The sequence below is a fragment of the Pelmatolapia mariae genome, linkage group LG1, assembly GCF_036321145.2.
Source record: "Pelmatolapia mariae isolate MD_Pm_ZW linkage group LG1, Pm_UMD_F_2, whole genome shotgun sequence".
Taxonomy (NCBI): domain Eukaryota; kingdom Metazoa; phylum Chordata; class Actinopteri; order Cichliformes; family Cichlidae; genus Pelmatolapia; species Pelmatolapia mariae.
The window spans coordinates 34,870,094-34,889,871 of NC_086227.1; the positions used below are offsets into that span (position 1 = coordinate 34,870,094).

At 40.1% G+C, this 19,778-nt stretch overlaps 1 protein-coding gene across 6 annotated transcripts in view; it reads left to right on the top strand.

Moving 5' to 3' along the window:
- Positions 1-1,176: 1,176 nt before the first annotated feature.
- kif13ba (kinesin family member 13Ba) overlaps positions 1,177-19,778 on the top strand; it is a 49,065-nt gene continuing 30,463 nt past the window's right edge. For 5 of the 6 annotated variants that reach the window (XM_063479769.1, XM_063479805.1, XM_063479787.1 and 2 more), the window contains exons 1-3: positions 1,177-1,287; positions 1,516-1,872; positions 7,742-7,835. In XM_063479769.1, the coding sequence (XP_063335839.1) occupies positions 1,803-1,872; positions 7,742-7,835 (164 nt within the window). In that variant the 5' untranslated portion in view covers positions 1,177-1,287; positions 1,516-1,802. Of the gene's footprint in view, positions 1,408-1,515; positions 1,873-7,741; positions 7,836-19,778 lie in introns of all 6 variants that reach the window. The other variant, XM_063479779.1, reaches the window with a different exon arrangement.

Sequence of the window (19,778 nt, forward strand, 5' to 3'; positions counted from 1 at the left end):
CCTCGTTTTTTGTTTTTTTTTTTGTTGTTTTTTTGCAGATTTTTTCTTGAGGCATTAAACACTAATAATATGCATAGGTCTTTCTGTATATCTAATATAAACTGTTCACGCTGATGAAATTTGTTGCTTGTTACTGGTCCTGCCTGTTCAGTATTTTCCACGGACGTACTCAGATAATTACCATCGAATTATTTAATTATGAAGTGCTGTTTGCTCAGTGTTTGGACAGGCCATCTATTGAGTAGGTAGGTTCTTACAGAAAAGCTGATCGCTACACTGATGTTTGGGTACAACTGTAAAATTATTAACTGTACTGCATAGCTAATATTTGAAGACATATTGCTTTCTGTGTTAGCTCTTAAATGTTAACTGTATTTATTGATTTTGCTTTGTTTATTTGTCGCGCCTGAATTTCGAGTTTGATTTTGTAACGTTATGTTATGATGTGACTTAGGAACATAACCCGAAATTGCAATGAGTGTCTTTTGGATCACTATTAGTGTGAGTCAAAAGGAGTTGTCGTGTTTTATTTTGGAAAAAAAATATCGGAAGTATCACGTATGCTGCCTTTAACTTGACGGTGATCACCGGAAGTGTCGCGTGACTGACTGAGTTGCCGGGGTCTTGAACAGTTTTGGTAAAAGAGTACTTTTTTGTCAACACTTTATCCAAAAGATTGTGGCATTTGCTGATATCTACTATATTCACGCTGGTTATAATTTAAAGTTATAAGTTAGTATCTTAAGAAGGGAGCTTGTTGTGTGGCTAGCGTGCTGTTAACGGACCCGGCTGGGCGTGTTGATGACGTACTGATAGCTGAGCGAGGAATGAACTTTAAATGATGAATAAAATTAAATTGAAGCCCACTGATGAATTTGTTAAAATCCGGTGCAACTAAAATGAGTTTTTAAAGTTTATGCGTAAAGGTAATTGGTATAAAATCATGAAAGCAGGCGTAAAGTGAAGCAGCTGAATTTTAGTTAGTTGTCAACGTGTTGGGTATTTTTCCTTATTTGACCTTTACTGTCAGTTCGTTATTTTAAGATAATTCGGTGTACTTAGTCGATGTTTGATAGCGGCGGGATAGAACAACACTGTGGGGCTTTTATTATGAAGGGAAAATAATTAAGCGGAAGGGCGGATGCTGCTCGGTGTTTGCAACTCGACGCAAAGGGAGGACAGCGGATTCCGTTGGGAAGCTGCATATCATCGGCAGGCAGTTGTCATCGGATCATTTCGCTTTTACTGACAGGTTAACGGTGTCACATCTGGGATGAATTCCATTAGGTGTGTAGCTCGTAGACTGGGTGTTGTTTTAGCATGTTATGGAGTAAAATGGTAGGAAAGATTCAAAACTTGCTCTTTTCCTGCCGCTGCTCCCCTTCAGTTTGCCTGGCAAATTAGCTGGTTAGCCCCCCTTTTTTTCTGGCTTTGGAGATAGCATATGTTTGCTCAGTCACAAACCCCAGCTACTGTAATATCTTGCTTGATTTACATTTCTCCTTCCTCTCCCAGCCTCCACGCCCCGGCGGATTTAAATTAGCCTGGAATATGAACAGAAGAAGAAAATAAGCAGCAGCGGCGGTGGTGGTAGTGGAGGTGGCTGTCTTCCTGCAGGATTTCACCCAGGCTTTTTGTTTTTTTCCCGTGGACATGCCTGGTCTGTGGAGCAAAGCTGAGAGAGGCTAGCCGGCCCAGAGTCCGGCTAGCGGAGCATTTCCCGAGTTTTGGATGATTGTTCAGCTGAAAGGCGGATTTATTTTGGACAAGCGCTGCTTTCCCTCCCCGGGTAAAGAGACAGCATGGGGGAGCCGAGCCTGGACGACTCCAATGTCAAGGTGGCTGTTCGTGTACGGCCCATGAACAGGAGAGGTGAGAGGGTGGCTTCAGTCTGCTATGACTGGGGTTGATATCCATACAAAAAACTTTTATTTCATTTCTCACATTGTTGTCCATCCCAGAGATATAATCAGTTGTTCCAGTGTTTCTAGAAAGAGTGGGTAGAATCAGTTGGCTGACACATCAATTTCAAACATTTGGTGTGCACTTGTGTCTTTAAGGCTTGATCAGAATCCTGAATGCATCTCTGTGTGCCACCTGAGTCTTTGTCAGCTGCAACACATGTTCTCTAAAAGGAGGGCTTTTGACATCATCTGTACACATACAGCATGGTTGCTTGTGCAGAGAAATTAAAACACTGGCACTGCACATCATTCCTAGTTCTTCTCGACATACAGTAATGTCATGTTGGCAGTCTCACACTTTTATGCTGTATGGATTATTCACAGGAGCTGACTTAACTGTTCCCCTTTTCTTTTCTTTTTTTATTTCTTAGGAGTAGGATGGCAGTCAGAGATTAGCACCCATTAGTGAAATGAGCTGGATGGCACATGTTTGTACAGTGCTGCCATAGGGCTTCCCTGATGGCTGCCTGCCATCCAGCCAGATTTAAAGCTGAGCTGCTGTGTGAAGATCTACTGTTTGGAAGTCTAGACGCTTTGTCTCCTTTACTGGCTGATACAGATGTCCGTAGCTTTTTGGCTTCAACTGTCACATGCTGAGGAGGCATATTTTTGGTTCATTTAATGTAAAGAAACCCAAGAAGGCTGACCTAATGATGTTGGAGCACAAATTTAGGCTTTTGTCTTTGCATCTCCCACAGTCTCTCCTGGGCTGCTAACATCTTAACATCTACACGTTGTTACATCTCTAATTTTAGAAAAGCCTGGATAACAAAAGCACAGTATTGCACGCTCGAATGCGCCGGTCAATTGCATTCCAGATTTTTTTTTTTCCCTGCACTACAGGAAGGAAGACACAGATGACATTTCCTGGTCAATTTCCAAGTTGTGTTTGTGCCGTGGGATACCATGTGTCCCATAAAAGGAGGAGAAAGAGGAAAGCTGCTGAGGCAGAGTGGTTGACCAACAACCGGCAAAATGAATCACGTGTGTCCCCCCCCCCCCCCCTTGAACTGGAGATGTCGGTCACAAGATCAAGGCAGTGGATCACCACACTGTTCTCACTGTGAACTCTAATGTAGAGTAAACTCTGCAGGGAGAAAGATGATTTTTTTTTTTCTTTTCCAGTGATGGCTCTCTGTAAAATTAGAAGTAAGTTTTCCACTTTAAAAAGTCCAGTTTTTCACCAACAGCTGCAAGGTAGTTGACAGGGAGTGATGGGAATTTACTTGAAGTACATTTGTCCTGTTTTGTCTTAGATTTCTTCAGTTTGTCCTCATTCAGTTATCCCTTTTCAGTGTGATATCTGACCTAACGGGTACAGCTGATATCTATGAGGGGATTTTATTGATACTTGGAGCACAGTCTTTAATGCTCTTATTATTGATTCCATAAATAATAAAGGCTTGTGCAGCATTTTGCTGAGAATGCAGAAAGGCTTGCATGTGAGTCAGGTGTGGAAAAAACAAACATAGTTTCTAAAGTCACAGTTACTTTACATGATTGCTTGTAGACTTGTGGATTTGTTACACTTAACAAGGTGAATTTTAATTCAGTGGATTTCCTTGAACTTTAACAACATGCCCATCAGCCACAGCCACTTTAGATACACCTGTTCAGTTGGTGGTTAACATAAATAACTAATCAGCCAGCCAAGACAGCAGAAGATTGGAAAAAGATTCCCTGGTCTGATGAGACTTAGTGTCTGTGGTGACATTTGCATGGTAGGCTCATAATTTGGCATACACAACATGAACATGGAAGCATGGCTCCATCCCGAGTCATGTTAATGGTTCAGACTGGTGGTTGTGGCTGCTTCCAGCTGGATAATGTAATGTGCCAGGTCATAAAGCTTAAATGATCTCAAATTAGTTTCTTGAACATAACAATGAGTTCACTATACTCAAATGGGCTTATATTTTCAAACCACTAAAAGCAACTTTCAGATTTAAAACTAGATCAAAGCCAGCATCCAGGTCTCGTAGTTAGTTAATGTTGTACATAAACCAGTTCCTGTATTCATCCTCTATCTTCCAGCAAGTTGAACCAATTATTATTTTGGCAAAAAAAGGAACAGGCAGGAAAATTGAAAGTTTGCTAAATGCAGTGGGAATAGGTTTGGAACCGGCAGTGCCACGTTTCCATAAGGGCCTTTTTGATGGTTTCTCTGTCTGAATGGAGTTTCTGTTCACATCTACCAGCATTCAAGTAGTATTTTTTTTGATTTCATAAAAAGCAGTGGGCAAGAGTCACTCCAGGAGAAGTGCACTCACAAATCCTCTCAGATCTCAGAAAAATTGCTCTGTGTGGTTTTCCAGTTCACACATTCGCACCTTTGATCTGTTCAGCCACAGCTCTTACTCTGTTCTCCACCATCACACAGCTGTTTCAGGAAACAGTCATGGTAGTTAAGGGAGAGCACTTTCCTCTCAGATTTCCCTAGCTGGTGTGGTGATTCAGAGTCTGAAATAATAAGCAGGCCCCTTTAACCCGAGGCCACTGTCCCCATGTATCCCAGGTTGAGGAGGAGAGGTGGTGTAGCTGCCTAGCTGGACAAAGGCAGGAAGGGAGTGAGTCTGAATGAGTATTTGCTAACGTTGCATAATCCTGCATGTTCCCATGGCTGTGGACTTCGAAGAACAGAGCAACCTCAGGCGTAGCAACGGCAACACCGCGGCCAATCAGCTTCCTGGCTGATGTCAGTGCTGTGGTGCCAAACCTCAGCACCGGTAGCCCAGGGAAGGCCAGTGGAAAGTGGGAGCTGGTTATGGAGCAACGAGAGGCAGATAACAATGGGTACATTTATCCTCTCCATCATGCTACATCACACTTTCCTTTCTGCTGAGCAGAAAGTACAGCTGCTGCACATGGGGCACATGGGTAATGTAGGCTGCAGCAACAGAAGGAAAAAGTAGAACAGAAAGTTTGCATACTAAAAGCTGTATGTCTGTGTCAGCCCCCTTGTTTAACGTTTGCTCTTTCTGTCTGTTATGGGCTCTCTGTTGAATCAACCTGTTTTTTTTCCTTGCTTTCCCTTTTTTTTGCTTTGTACTGCCCTTGACAGCAGAAGAATTGGAGCGTGATTCAGGTTCTCTGACCTTTGACATTAAGTTTCCATGGCTCTACCCTCATGCCTGAAACAGTAGTGCAAGCTCCACGAAGCAGACAGTTCAGCTTAAAATACATAATATTTCTAATTTGAATGACCACACTTGGCCTCCCCATCGGACGTCAGTTTTTCCAGCATACAGTAAATTTTGGTGCCGACCAGACAAGTTTTGCCCTTCCACCCACGGAAAATCACAAGGCCTTTGATTTTGAACATCTTTGTAAGTTAGACTGATTTTGCTCAAGCATAAAGTACATGTTATTTGTCAAATTAACAAAAATTTCCATAAAATGCACTGACTTCTTTTAAGTCGAGCAATACAGCCTTCTTGTGCCAACTATATGTGGTCCAATCATGCTTGCGTGCATAACCCTGTCCACTTTAAGCCAGAAAAGCCCGAAGATGTACAACTACACACATTGGGATTCCCATTTGTATCGTATGTAAGAAATTGTACCAGCTAGATAAAGTGACTATTTGCATCTTGTTTGTTAGGCAAAGGCAGCTATGCTAATAATTCAGCATGTAAAACCACATACAACCTATTCACCAGCTGCACAGCAATTGGGAATGCCCTTTGCTAAAGCGTGTTTTTATTGCTTTATTTAACTATAAAGCTAACTTTTCATACTTGGTCACCAAACCATGAGAAAGGCTACCACTGTCTTCTGTGCACTAGGGTTATAAATATTCTGAAACTGGTTTACCCTCCCAGCTTTTAATCCTGTGAAATTAATTAATGTTTAAAGGTCATTCAGGTACCAATTTACCTAGAAATGTATTAGAATAAGCAAGTTTATTGCTTTGTGATCCTATCAAGTGGATTAATTAATTGCAACTGTGGTTCAAAAATTATTGTATGGAATTTTGGATTTGGAAGATATTGTTGCACTCCTCTCATAGTGATATTGAATTGTTGGTTGTGAAGCTATGATTTGGCACATGGTGAGCGAGTGTATGCGTCACCCTGGCTTGTTGATTATACCAGCAGTCATGCCTTGGTTACAAAAAAAAAGAAACGACTGAAGAAACAGCACTTCTGTAACGCTGCTTTAGACAGTTCTTGTTGCAGAAAGGAATTGAAACCACAAACTGTTTTTCCTGTCCTAACACATTTGCTGATGATCGAAACATCCCTACATGTTCTTGCAAGCCTACTGCACAGTTGAGAGGTTATTGACAGTCGTCTATTTCATAGAATGTTTGTTTAATAAAAAGTCTAACAGCCCATATCTAAAGATTTGGCTGAAGTATTTACTGAATATGGTGGTAATTTGCACAGCAACTCTGTAATAAAACTGCTACTCTATCATGCATATGTACGCATGGCCTGAGCAAGGTCATATGGTGGTGGTGGAAGGATGGTATTTATTATCAATAAAAATGACCTTGAGCAAATACTGATTTGCATTTTAAGGAGCCCCGTTGTGACCTCTGATCACAGGGTAATTTTATTGATACTTTAAAGAGGATATCCTTACCAGGGAGAACACAATTCCCAGCCATATATTTATGGTCTTAACAAATATGCTTCCTGCTGACACAGAAAGACATCCTATTGATGTGGTATGTAGCTGTGTTATTATTATGATTAAACATGAATTTATAACAAACTGATTAATTATGTTTATTCAGTATTTTGTGGCATTTAACCACAGTCTTAACTATAGTAATAATTTGTAATTGTACACAGTGGTATTTTTTTTTTTTTTTTTTTAAGTTCCAGTGACTCTAATGAAACTGTTATATTCTCTTATGAGTACATGTTTTTTAATTCAAATAAACAAGCAGTTCTGTCAGATGTTGGATGCCCAGGATATGCTGGCAGCACCTACTATGCGAGTATGCAGACAACTATTATTAGGTCTCCTAAGGACGGCAGATGAATGGAGAGACATACCAGTCTCATTGTATTTATTGTTATTTTCCAGTGTGGTTACTTTTACAGCTAGCTTTTTTTTTTTTTAATGAAAAAGGCATCAAGACCAGTCCCTATGCATGATTTTGATTTAATCTATATAGTGTCAACTCATAACAAGTCCCCTCAAGTTGCTTTATATTATAAAGTTATGGATCTTACAATAATAGCGAGACAATCAAACGCCAAGAATCGATCCATCCTAACTATAGTGTGTCATCTGATCTAGATTTAAGTATAGCCTTTATCAAACATTTTAAGCCTAATCTTAAAAATAGAGAGTGTCTGTCTCCCGACAGACATGCTGAGTTGGAAGTGGTCAGTGGGTGGTCTGAAGGCCAAGTGTTACGTCACTGCACGAACAGGCCACGGTCAGAATGGAATGTCCTTAGTTCTGTATGTGTTTGTGTGCCCAAAATAACCAGGGTATTGATTAGCCAAATGGTTACTCTAAGGTAAAAGGTCATTTTTTCTGAGTCTGTGATTGCTTTCCTGCACACACAATTGTTTAAACATAACGTTTGTTCCACAGGAAATTACGGCTAATATCTGATGCAGTTTAACTCCTGCTTGTTATGCAGAGAGGACGTGGCCATCAGAGCAGTGTTAGTAAAAGTTACTTGGTGTCAGCCATGTATATAACACTAAGGATTTTGGGTCCAAATATTATGTTTGTTTGTGAATGGTTGCATTGACTGGGATGTGTGAGGTTTTGAGCTTCAGTAATAACACTTTGTGTTCTCTGATCCACAGAAAAGGAATTAAACACTAAATGTGTTGTGGAAATGGTGAAAAACCAGACGATCCTCCATCCTGCAGGAGGTAACCTTGGAAAAGGAGACTCTAGGTAAGTCTGTTTAGAGTGTGACTCATGTCAACAGCTGATGTATTTTCTTCACTGGCACTTAATTCCTTCCCTTTCCCCCCCCTTTTTTCTTTCTCAATGAGGGCTGCAATGCATGTCTTGTGCAGCAGTGAATGAAAACAGTCATTTCACATTGTTGTTTGTTGACACATGAGGATGTGGGTGGAACAGACTTGAGAAATTCTCAGAAAATTTTCTGAGGACATTACCTACTATTTTGATTTTAGTAATCAATGGGAAAAAGATGGCTCTTACAACTCTAGAACCTGCCTGAGAATACCCCTATTTGACTTTTATTCTGCCAAAACTATCCAGGGGTATTTAAGAAAAAGGAGCAATTTTTAGCCTGGATTTTTACCAAGAAGTGAAACTTTTTTGAGTGTCCTAGGCCAAAATAGGCAGCGTGTGTGTGTGTGTGTGTGTGTGTGTGTGTGTGTGTGTGTGTGTGTGTGTGTGTGTGTGTGTGTGTGTGTGTGTGTGTGTGTGTGTGTGTGTGTGTGTGTGTGTGTGTGTGTGTTTGTTTCGTTTTTTTGGGGTATTGTGGCAGAGAGTGAAACTCCCAAAGAAATCCCGTACAGGCATAATGTAAACTCCACTCCAGTGGTGTCACATATGTGACCTAGTCATTACCTACTGTAAATTCATCAGATAAAGTGCAGTATCATGCCTTTTATGGTGATGTCAGCCTTACTAAATATGTTTAGATCTAGAAAAGTTTAAATCATTAACACTTAAAAACTATTGGTATTTAGGGTATAGGTTTCAGCACTCACACCAGAGACCCAAGTTCAAGTCATACACTTTATTTGTCATTTTAGAAGGTTTCAAGCTCTGCTGTCTTGACCGCAACAGCTACATGTCCACACTTTGTCTATTCTAAACAAAATACATGTTGCGGACATGAAATTTAAATACCTCCGTTACAAAATTGCACGAACTGTAATGAATAACTGTAATTTAGTGTTTATTCACTTGAACAGATTGTTGTTTTGTGATATTTATTTTCTCTCTTCTTTATAAGTGAGTTAACTCTACACAGAAGGGTCCTGGCTGTATTTGAACCTTTAGCTATGAGGCAACATTGATAACCATTGAGACACCATGCTGATACGGGCTGAATAGACATACTTTTAATGGTTAAGCTTTGCCAAATTGTAAGAAAATAAAGGATAAAATAATATTGATGTGCTTTCAGTGTCTTACTTTTAACGGCCTTAATAGTCACACATCTAATGAGCTGCCAGTAGCCCTCTTCTATTGCCCTCATACAGATTTATAGTTGGCTTTTTTCTTATTCTTTTTTTGCCCTTTACCTTTTGTCTTCTGAGAGGCTTGCAGTGCTTTGGGAATTTTCTTATATCCTCCCTCTAATTGCTGTTTCTCAAGAGGTCTTGTCTCAGATTTGTCTGGAATGTCCTCATGATGTAGTTTTTGGCAGGAAGCAGACCAGCCACCTGTTGGGCCTCCTCAAGGCAGGTGGATTTTAACTCACACCACTTGTCACTTGTTTTCCACTCTTGGCTTGCCCTCTGCCTCATCTTGTTAACCAGCTGCCGTTGGTGGTAATGGCATAACTGTGCTCGGGGTGTCTGAGTTCCTGTACTGAAAGAATTAAGATGTGTTAGATTTGGTTGTAAAACACAGAACAGGATTGTGTGTGCGCTGTGAATTTGTGTCCAAGTTGTTCCAGACTAATGGTGAGATCGCTCAAACTGCGTCTCAAATTGATGGGAAGTAAGCGATTTTAATTAACCTTTTTTCGTCTAGTCTGATGGTTTGAGATCATCTATTAATCATTCTTGACTATGGATTCTGACTACTGACCATACTGGTGGAAGCCAGCTGTGTCAGAAGAAAGACCTCCTTGTGACTGCTGAAGCCGACTGCAGACTGCCAGATCAGACGCAGTGAATAATGGCTTCAGGCTGACGTTCATGAGCAGACAGCAGCACTGTGTGTGTGTGTGTGTGTGCGCACATGTGCGTGTGCACGTGTGCGTGTGTGTGTGTGTGCGCACATGTGCGTGTGCACGTGTGCGCGTGTGTGTGTGTGTGTGTATGAGAGAGAGAGAGAGAGATATGCCTAGAAGAAAGACTGCACCATCGAGATGCACGCAGACAGAGAGAGTTATATATATATATATATATATATATATATATATATATATATATATATATATATATATATATATATATATATATATATATATATATATATATATATATATATATATATATATATATATATATATATATATATATATATATATAAAAAGACAGACTTGACTCCTGCTCAACTCCTTGTGCCTGGGCTTCCTCCCTTTTTCTCAACTCTTCTGTTTCCTTAGCAACGCACGAGGAGGTTAACTCTGGGTCACTGCCAGTGACCGTGAAGCCCCTTCCTTGATTGAGGAGAAGATGGAAGAGGGGGGAAAAGCCTCATTTACACGAGCATCTGTCGCCCATAAACTTCCTAGAGGTGACTTTTATAGTGGCCTGAACAAGAGCAGCGCTGCCGCTTCTCCCACTGTCTGTCAGTGACAGAAGGATGGGCTGACTGAGTGTTGTTTACAGATGCTGTTTTTATTTTGTTTGCTTGGGTCCAGGTTTCATTGACATGGTGTTTACATTTGAGGATTATCTTTTACTCACCAAGTTTCCTGGTTGTTAAGGTTTCGAAAGACTGGAGTGGGTGCAATAAAGGTTAGGGTGTTGCAGGTGCGCACTATTTGTTTAAGTTACTGAGTTATAAAGGTCCTCTGTTTAAAGCTGGGCAGAAGATAACGTCATCTTTACTGATAGCTTTATCTGCACAAGCTAGCTTTATTATTATTATTATTATTATTATTATTATTATTAGACTCTCATTTAAATTTATTTACTTTAATTGGCATTATTACTGCACTTGTTAATATAATTCAAACAATAATAACAATGTTAAACAAACCACTACAGACTGTCAGAACTGTGGCTTAGACTGTAAAAGCACTTAGTGTGGAACAATAGGCAGCTTGAAAATTGGACAGGACATTTGCTATACAAATGAGCTCAAGGAAGGAAGTTTTAAGTCAGAGGTCATGTGACATGTGGCCTTCACAAAAGGATTGGGATCATTTTGCTGGGCATCTACAGAGCAGTGACAGGTTTATTTAACTTTAGGGTATCTCAATATGTATTTATATACAGCCCACTAGTACAGTATATTATCAACATAGTGTTGGTGGGCTGAAGGATGAAGGCTGGTGTATATTCTCATTTAAAGATTTATTCTCAGTTTCCTTAACCTAAGGCTGCTTTCTGACATACCATTAGCTGTGCACGAAAACACACTGCCTTGTTATTAATTAAAAAAGAAGCTGAAAACTTCACCTGTGGAAATGTTCGCCTTCTAATGTAGTAGACCCCTAATCTCTGCCGTGAGACAGTTTTCAGAAACGTCTCCAGCAGTGTTTTTGTGGGGGTTTGTTGCCGAAACTCAGGATTAGATCTGTTTAAATACAAATGAAGGATTTTCTTCTCTTAGGTTGTCAGGACCTGTGTTTCTAACCAGGCAGACAGGGGAAAGTCATGGCCACTGATCTGATTACTTGATCTGATATCTAATGGTAGCTTGGGAGCACAACTTCCATTTAAAAGGTATCTGCTCTCAAGCTTACTCCTGATTAGTAAATGCTTGCATCCAGATGGACTTGGTGCTGAATGCCTTACAGTTGATGCACAAGCACCTAGGGCTGTTCGATATAACGATATATATCGGATGACGATATAAAAACGTCTATCGTTTCATTTTACGCTATCGTTTGTTTCGTGGTGTCGCAAAATAAACTGTTTACGGCAATATTTTTTCATCATTTTGATGGTCACTGTAGCAGCTATATTAATTTCTTAAAGTTCTCTCTTTCTCTTATATTTAATATAACCACACTACAGACAGACAAGCACTTGTTTTTATGCTTTGTCGTTAGCAACAACGACGGTAAAACCACGGCGTGTCCGCTTGTTTATTTTCCACATAAACCTTTCACAATAAAGCTCAAGATCCTGTTGAGACTTTTCAAAATAAACTGAATCACGTGAAAGATGCAGAGTGTTTACGGATGAGAAGCAAAAAAGAGCCATCAGGTGCTAAAAAAATAAACCTTAGACTCAAACGTTAGAACAGACTTTTCCCCGCAGCACGCCGTGTAATAAATACTCAGCCGTTACAACCTATGTCTAAAAATGTATTGTTTCATGCATCAGTTAATACACTTGACTCCAGGTCCATGACGCCCAGCTGGAAACACTTCACGCAAGTCGAGCTGCCCGAGATTCACAGAATTTACAGAAAATGTTGCATTTTTGTGAGTTATATCCTTATCGGACGATAGATGTCTTAATATCGGGATATGAGATTTTGGTCATATCGCACAGCCCTACAAGCACCTGTCGGTTGTTTCAGTTTAGACATATACCTCCAGTTTAATGTGGGTCAAAGCAGAGGACACTTTTTTTCAAGGCTAAATGGCGATTACTTTTTGAAGACTTCAGCATATAGAAATATAAGGATTAGGACTTTTCCAAATGTAACTTATGTTCTCATACCTGACTTTCTTGTTTAATGTGGAAGGAAAGAAAGGCAGCCAGCAGACGAGGTTGTGTACAGGATGGGTTAATAATAATAATAATGGATTGCATTTATATAGCGCTTTTCGAGACCCTCAAAGCGCTTTACAATTCCACTATTCATTCACTCTCACATTCACATACTGGTGGAGGCAAGCTACAGTTGTAGCCACAGCTGCCCTGGGGCAGAATGACAGAAGCGAGGCTGCCATATCGTGCCATCGGCCCCTCTGGCCGTCACCAGTAGGCGGTAGGTGAAGTGTCTTGCCCAAGGACACAATGACCGAGACTGTCCGAGCCAGGGCTCGAACCGACAACCTTCCGATTACAAGACGAACTGCCAAATCTTGAGCCACGATCGCCCTAAACCTTAAACAAAATTAACACAACAGAGCTTGTCCTTTCTGTTTAGGCTTACTTGCAGCCACTTTACGACAGCCTGTACTACAATAAAATTATTAAAGCACAAGTTTTCTCTGCTAGCCGTTTTTCAACATTGGACTGAAAGACGGTTCATTTACAGGGTGTTCACTTACCTGTTAATGACTATGTATTGTAATTATTATTATTATTTTAAGTTAAAAATATTTTATTACACTACTGGTGATTTTCTTTCTCCCCTGGGTAAAACCTTTGAGGGAGGCAACAAAAACAACTAACAAAAATAACCAAAAAACAACTTTGTAGTGCGGATACCAACTACAAGTATTTGAAAGGACTCAGCAGGCATTTCCTTATTTTTTCCCTTTCAGTTGTGTGTCCTGTGTGTGGTTCTGATTCAGTTTTTCCTGGGCAGACCACAATTTAGTTGTTCAGGGGACCACTCTGTGACTCACTACAATGGTGATACATTTTTGATTGAAGTCAGAAATTTCTTGACCATCAAAGATACATTAATGATGTGATTATCTACCTCCCTATTCACTCTGTCAACCAAGGTTAATGAGTTTTTTTGTGGGGGATTTTTTGGCCTTGTTTCGTCTTATATTAAATCTCTCATTAAACTTAGTATCCTTAGTGTTTTTCCATGTGTCCTTTCTCACCAGAGATGTCCTTACCTCCAGGATCTGCATTGCTTTGCCAGGGTACTTTGCACTTGTGTGTCTGATAAGCAGGCAGCTAACTGCCCTACAGCCATGTCATCAGTCACTGCGGTTTGCATGATGACCTGAGGCTGTTTGCTTTGGACTCGTGAAGCTGAATGTTGACACACTCTGACAAAGATCTGTCTCCCATCAGATGTCAGCGAGGCAAATACAGGCGGCTTGGTTTCCAAGGCGATACACAAAAGTGGCTATGTGGCCCCTTATCTTGAATTGATGCTGGATGAGGTGTGTGTAACACCATATGTCTGAGGGCAGTATAAATTGTGCTTGTAAGAGTGGTTTTATTGTGCTCGCTAAGATTTGTGTTGGGAGTGAATGCTCTACAGTGTTTGTGTTAATGTAGAAAAGATGGCACTTGAATGTAAAGTAAGGGGTGTGAACCAACCATGTGTTGGGGGTCCACTAATAAAATGTCTGCATTAGAATTAAGATGAAAAAGACTGGCACACTGGCTTATGACTCCACATTATTCCTGCTCTTGCAAGTAGAGGTGATACTGATGCATTGGCTTTGTGAATTGGAAGGAAAATGTTATGTAGTGTTCATTTTTATTTTCCAAATAACAATCTAAAAAGTGTGGCGTATTCAACCCCCTTTACTCAGACAACCCTAAATAAAATCCAGTGCAACCAGTTGCCTTCAGAAGTCACCTGTTTAGTAAATAGAGTCCACCTGTCATACTTGAATCTCAGTATAAATACAGCTGTTCTGTGACAGCCTCAGAGGTTTGTTTGAGAATTCAGAATTGATTCAATTTTTCATTTATATAGCACCAAATCACAACAACAGTTGCCTCAAGGCTCTTTATTTTGTAAGTTAAAGACCCTTCAATAATACAGACAAAAGCCAACAATCTGATGATCCCCTATGAGCGAGCACTTGGCAACAGTGGGAAGGAAAAACTCCCTTTTTAACAGAAGGAAGCCTCTGACAGAACCAGACTCAGAAAGGGGCAGCCATCTGCTGCAACTGGATGGGGGTGATGTGTGGAAGGCTGGACAAAAGGCATGCTGTGGGGGAACCCCCCCCCCCCAAAAAAAAGAAGATTAATAATAACTAATGATTAATAGCAAATGGCATCATGAAGACCAAGTAACACACCAGACAGTTCAGGGATGAAGTTGTGGAGGTTTTAAAAATGTATTCCAAGCTTTGAGAATCTCGCAGAGCATTGTGCAGTCCATTAAAGCAAACCTACCAAGATATGGTCATCCACCTAAACTGACAGTCCAGGCAAGGAGCACAAAGTAGAATTTCCAGTAGTTCAACCACACCAAACCTACAGTCAGAACTACAATGTTGCGTATTACAAGCATATTTGTGTTAGAATGGCCCAAAGTCCAATAAATCCTATTGAGAATCTGTGGCAAGACTTGAAAATGGCTTTTCACAGACGCTGTCCCTCCAATCTGACTGCACTAGAGCTATTTTCAAAAGGAGAATTTGGGGTGGAGCTTGTGTTGTTGTTGTTGTTGTTGTTGTTGTTGTTATTTTGTTTTGGTTTTTTTGGTTTTATAGGAGGGACAATGTACATTAATAAACATTGCTGTAAATTTATCAGATTTAGCCATACACTAATTTTTATCTATTGTCACTGCCCAAATCTTAAAAGTAGATACTTGGCAGTTGAGAACTACCCCCAAAAGACTTGTAATTGCCAAAAATTAAAGGTTCAAAAAAGAATTGACTCAGGAGGGCTAAATACAAAAAATTAATTTTCTTTCCACTTCAGTTATGGGCTACTTTGTGTCTATCACATAAAATACATCTGTTTGTGGATGTAACAAGAGAAAATTTAGAAATGTTCATCATCACTTTATTTCCAAAGCACTTTAAAAACAACATAACAACTGACCAAACTGTCAATGTAACAATTAATCAGCTATAACTTAATTCATAGAAGATGGGGAACATTTGAAATGGTAACGGTACATACAAAGGGTAAAAATTTAAGACGGATAACAACTTACTCTAGGTTGAAAGCCAAGGAGAAAAGGTGTGTTTTTCAATAGGTTTTAAAAGCAGCAAGAGAAGGAACCTGTCTGACCTCCAATGGCAGGCCATTCCACATCTTAGGAGCCAAAACTGCAAAGACTGTCTCACTGGATGTATAAAATATCTTTGGGACAGTCAAAATCATCTAGTTAGCTGAACTAAGAGCATGGGATGGTGTGCAAGGGTGAAGCAACTCAGAGAAATAACAAAGGGCAAGACCATTAAGGGACTTAAAAAAAATTATGAGGTCAAAGCTTCATCTCATTGGAGATTTATACTCCTATCAGATCATTTTAGTCATCTTTTGCAGTTAAGTGAAAACCTTTACCAAACACACAAACAAAAGGTGTTGGTAAAGGTGGTGTTAAATACCTCCAAACTGTTTCTGCTTCACTGTTAGCTTCCTACATTAGCTCTCCTGCTAGCTCCTGCTGTCACATGTAATATAAAAACAGAATACGTCAGTGCAAAAATAAGTGCATTGTGACCAGTATTCCATCAGGCTACTTTTGAATTTGGGTCGAGCTGATCTTTTATCCGAATGTCAGATAGGATTTAAACAATAACAGCGAAGTTCAAGCTAACATGTTCATTTGCTTTTAGCTTTAATATTTGAGAATACAGAGTTAGGTCCACAGCAATCTTTAATCCATAAGTTTTGTTGTCTGAAAGTGACAGCCATAAAAACTAAAATTAAAATGTGTGAGAAATTGAATTGTTTTGGTGTACTGTGAGCAGTCGATTGAATATTTGACTTTTCCATCAACATCTTGGAGATAAATGGACTTTGTTTGGCCTGTAGTGCACCGATAAGAAGAGAGCTTAAATGTAAGCACATCAATAAATTGAGCATACTTTACCTGCTTAGCACCAGAGGGAAGCAGGAGAGCACTGGCTGATCCCACAAATATATAAATAGACTGCCACCTTTACTATATCCTCTCCCAGCTGTGGATTTTAGTAGTAGTAGTAAACTAACCCTGAGTGTATGAGATGGTGGAACTTAGTTATTATTCCTGTCCTAAACATCAAACAATCTGCAGCCGTAATTTCAGTGTTCATATCAAAGCCAAGCTGCATAAACAGCTTTGTCTGTCTTATTTGTGTACAAATTGCTCCACTGTTCAGTTGCCTGATAATACAAATGCTGCAATCTATTTATATTTTGTAGGTCAAGTTTTCTGTCATATTGCTGCAAAGGGTTGAATGCAGGCAGGGAAAGTACCCATCCAGAACTCCGCTAAAAGTGCATCACAGGGATTGAGAAACTGAACTAGATATACTTGGGCTTCAATTTGGTTTTGGGGCTTAATGTCAGCAGTACTTACATGATCACTGCAGACACACTTAAACTACAGTGAGTCATGAATGTATGCATTTTCAGAAGGTTTTTTTTTCTGGCTTTGTTTTTTTGGGGGGGCTTGATTCAGCTAACTGGTTAATTAATTACTCATTCAGAACATCGAGCAGTAAGAACTAGGATGGAAACAGCATATAGTATTTGACTTTTGCTCATCTCAAGAATAGCAGCTTGCTGTTGCACATATACAGTGAATGTGCAGAGGTTTAAAATGTGCTATGTATAAAACATTGTATGCTGTCTGGAGAGTACAGTTTGTTAATATAGGAGGATAAATTCAGGTCACTTAATCATTTACACACCATGTGAGGTCCAGTTGTTCTATAACATACCAACCTGTGTAAACTTTACTAAAACTGTTGTCATGTGCCATCAGTATGTGCCGTGTTGCTCTTATGTTCTTTGTGCTTCAGCTTAACATTCCAGTCTCAGACTCAGGCTCTTTCCTCCTTAAACCCCTTGGCTACCTTCAGCCTTCTTTCCATCATCCACTCCTGTTCCTCCCTACATCGCCATGGATGGTACAGTCCGAGAGAGAGAGTGAGAGAGAGAAGGAATGCAAGAACAGAAGAGAGAGAGAAAGGAGCGGGGGAAAGCAGCCATGCATTAAGTTATTTTTTAAATGACGGCGATCAGAGCAGAGGAGTAGGCCGAAGCAGGGAGGGACTAATAGAAGTGCACGAGGCGGGTTCACAGCTCTCCTGACTGCTTCATTCTCCTCGCTCATTGGTCAGGGGGGGTCCCTAGCTTCATATCACGCAAAACATGGGTGACCCTTCTTGCCAGCAGCCTTTGAAGCAATTGTGACAGCTGTCATCACTGTGTATGTCAAAACCTGTCACGTTAGCTTCATCCTTGAATTGGAGATGCATCTGCAGGGAGACTTTTTAAAAGCCCCCCAAGAATAGGATTTAAAAGAAAAAAAGATCTGAAAATAAGGGTGTGGATGACAACTATAGTGTATAAAATTACTCCTACCTCATCCCCTTTTTTGTGCTTTAAGAGAGTAAATGTTATTAATGAAGTTTAACTTGGCAACTTAAATAAACTTCACTTTTTAGCATTAACAAACCCTCTAAAACATTTGTAGGAAGTCCTGATTGGATACTTATTGAAGAATAGCTACTGGTATCAATTACACAGCAGATAGGAATCGGTCTGCGTGCATCTGCTCTCTGAATGCAACACATCAGCAGTGGAACGTCTGTGAAATATGAAGTGTTACAGATTGCTGGCTGGTTTGTGCAAGAACTGCAGCTATAGTGGTTTATAAAGAATGTGCATGGGTAAAAGGAAGCAGGTGTGAGGATGTCTTTGTTCAAGTGTGTTTTCTCGTGATGCCATCTTTATGAGGGCCTAAATGTGTTTCAGATATTTAGACAAAGGATTAATGCTAATGGGAACAGTTCGGTTAAGCAAGGCTTTCATTGCCGAATGTTAGGCTGTACAGTAATGTGTTTTAGAAGGAAGCCGGTGAAAGGTTGTAGGCCTTGGTGGCAGAAGTATTTCTGAGTGTGGGTTTTTAAACCGCTAGAAATCTCTTTCCTCAAGCCATCGAGTCAGATGATGATCTGACTTGATGCAGCTCTTTGGCTGACAGCTGCCCTCACCCTTTGGGCAGCACCACCACTGCACTAATGGAGGAAGAAGGTGACAGGAGAGGAGAGTTAAGATGAATAGAATAAAGGACAACAGACAAAACCTTATTGTATTTGAAGTGAATATGAACTATGGTAGAAGTACTCACAGGCACTGCCAGAGACTCCCTCTCTCAGGGAACACCAATCTAATCAGTGCTTGTGGCTTCACACTGAACAATCTTGATCTTGAAAATGGCAAAAAAAATCTGCAGGCCTGGGTCACACTAGTATGCTTTGAGAGTTCGGCCTAACCACAGATTGGTAGTCCTGTGTAGCACTGTGAGAGGTTCAGGGTAGGACATGTTAATAGATAAATCCTGGGACAAAATTCAGACAGTGTCAAATTTAGGATGACTGTCTCATGCTGTGAGCCCTGGTTTGACCCGTGTCTACTAACAAACCAATAGGAATGCAGCGTGAAGTGCAATGCTGATCAAAAGAGATTGGCACTTAGAATGGGTGCGAGTAAACCATATAAAACAAAATGATTGCGATTCCTCCAGAGTAGAAAATCCAGTTGAGTTGCTGCAGTAGAATGTTTTGTGTATGGCCTCCAGCTCTTTTTCTTTCTCACTAAGTAATAACGGCGTCTTGGCACCACTTCAGTAAATGCGTCAAATGCGATCGCTTGCCTAAGTTTAAATGATCCATCTTGTAAAATGTGGCCTGAAGTGAACTTGCATAATTATTGTGCTTAAGTACCTTAGGAGATTTGACAGTTAAGCTGGCTGCTAGTAACCTTACACCAGGCTTGATTTACCAGTATTCAGTCATACTAATGACAATTCTAAAATGATTGGTTTTCTCTGCACGCTCAGATTCACACATTTTGTTGTGTTTTTTGTGGGAAGTAAGAATGATTGAACAGTCTACTTTTACTCCAAGATGTGGAAACTGGAATCACATGCACATATTTACAGACACATACTCATTTACTTCATGCATATAATAATGTAAAACCATGCTCTAATTTATGTATTTCTTATAATCTCTGGAGCAGGTTGATGTCAAATGTTTATGCTTCTGTAACTTAGAGTTATTGATTTGCCAGCTTAAGAGCTTATAATTCATTTTCAGCACATACTATTTAAAATTAGGTTAGCCTGTACTGACATTTCCTCATATGCAGAGAAAACCAGATGGAGTTCCCGTCTGTTTACTGGAGGAAACCATTTTGAAGGACATAGCTGTTGGCTAAAAGCTCATGATGTCTGTTGTGT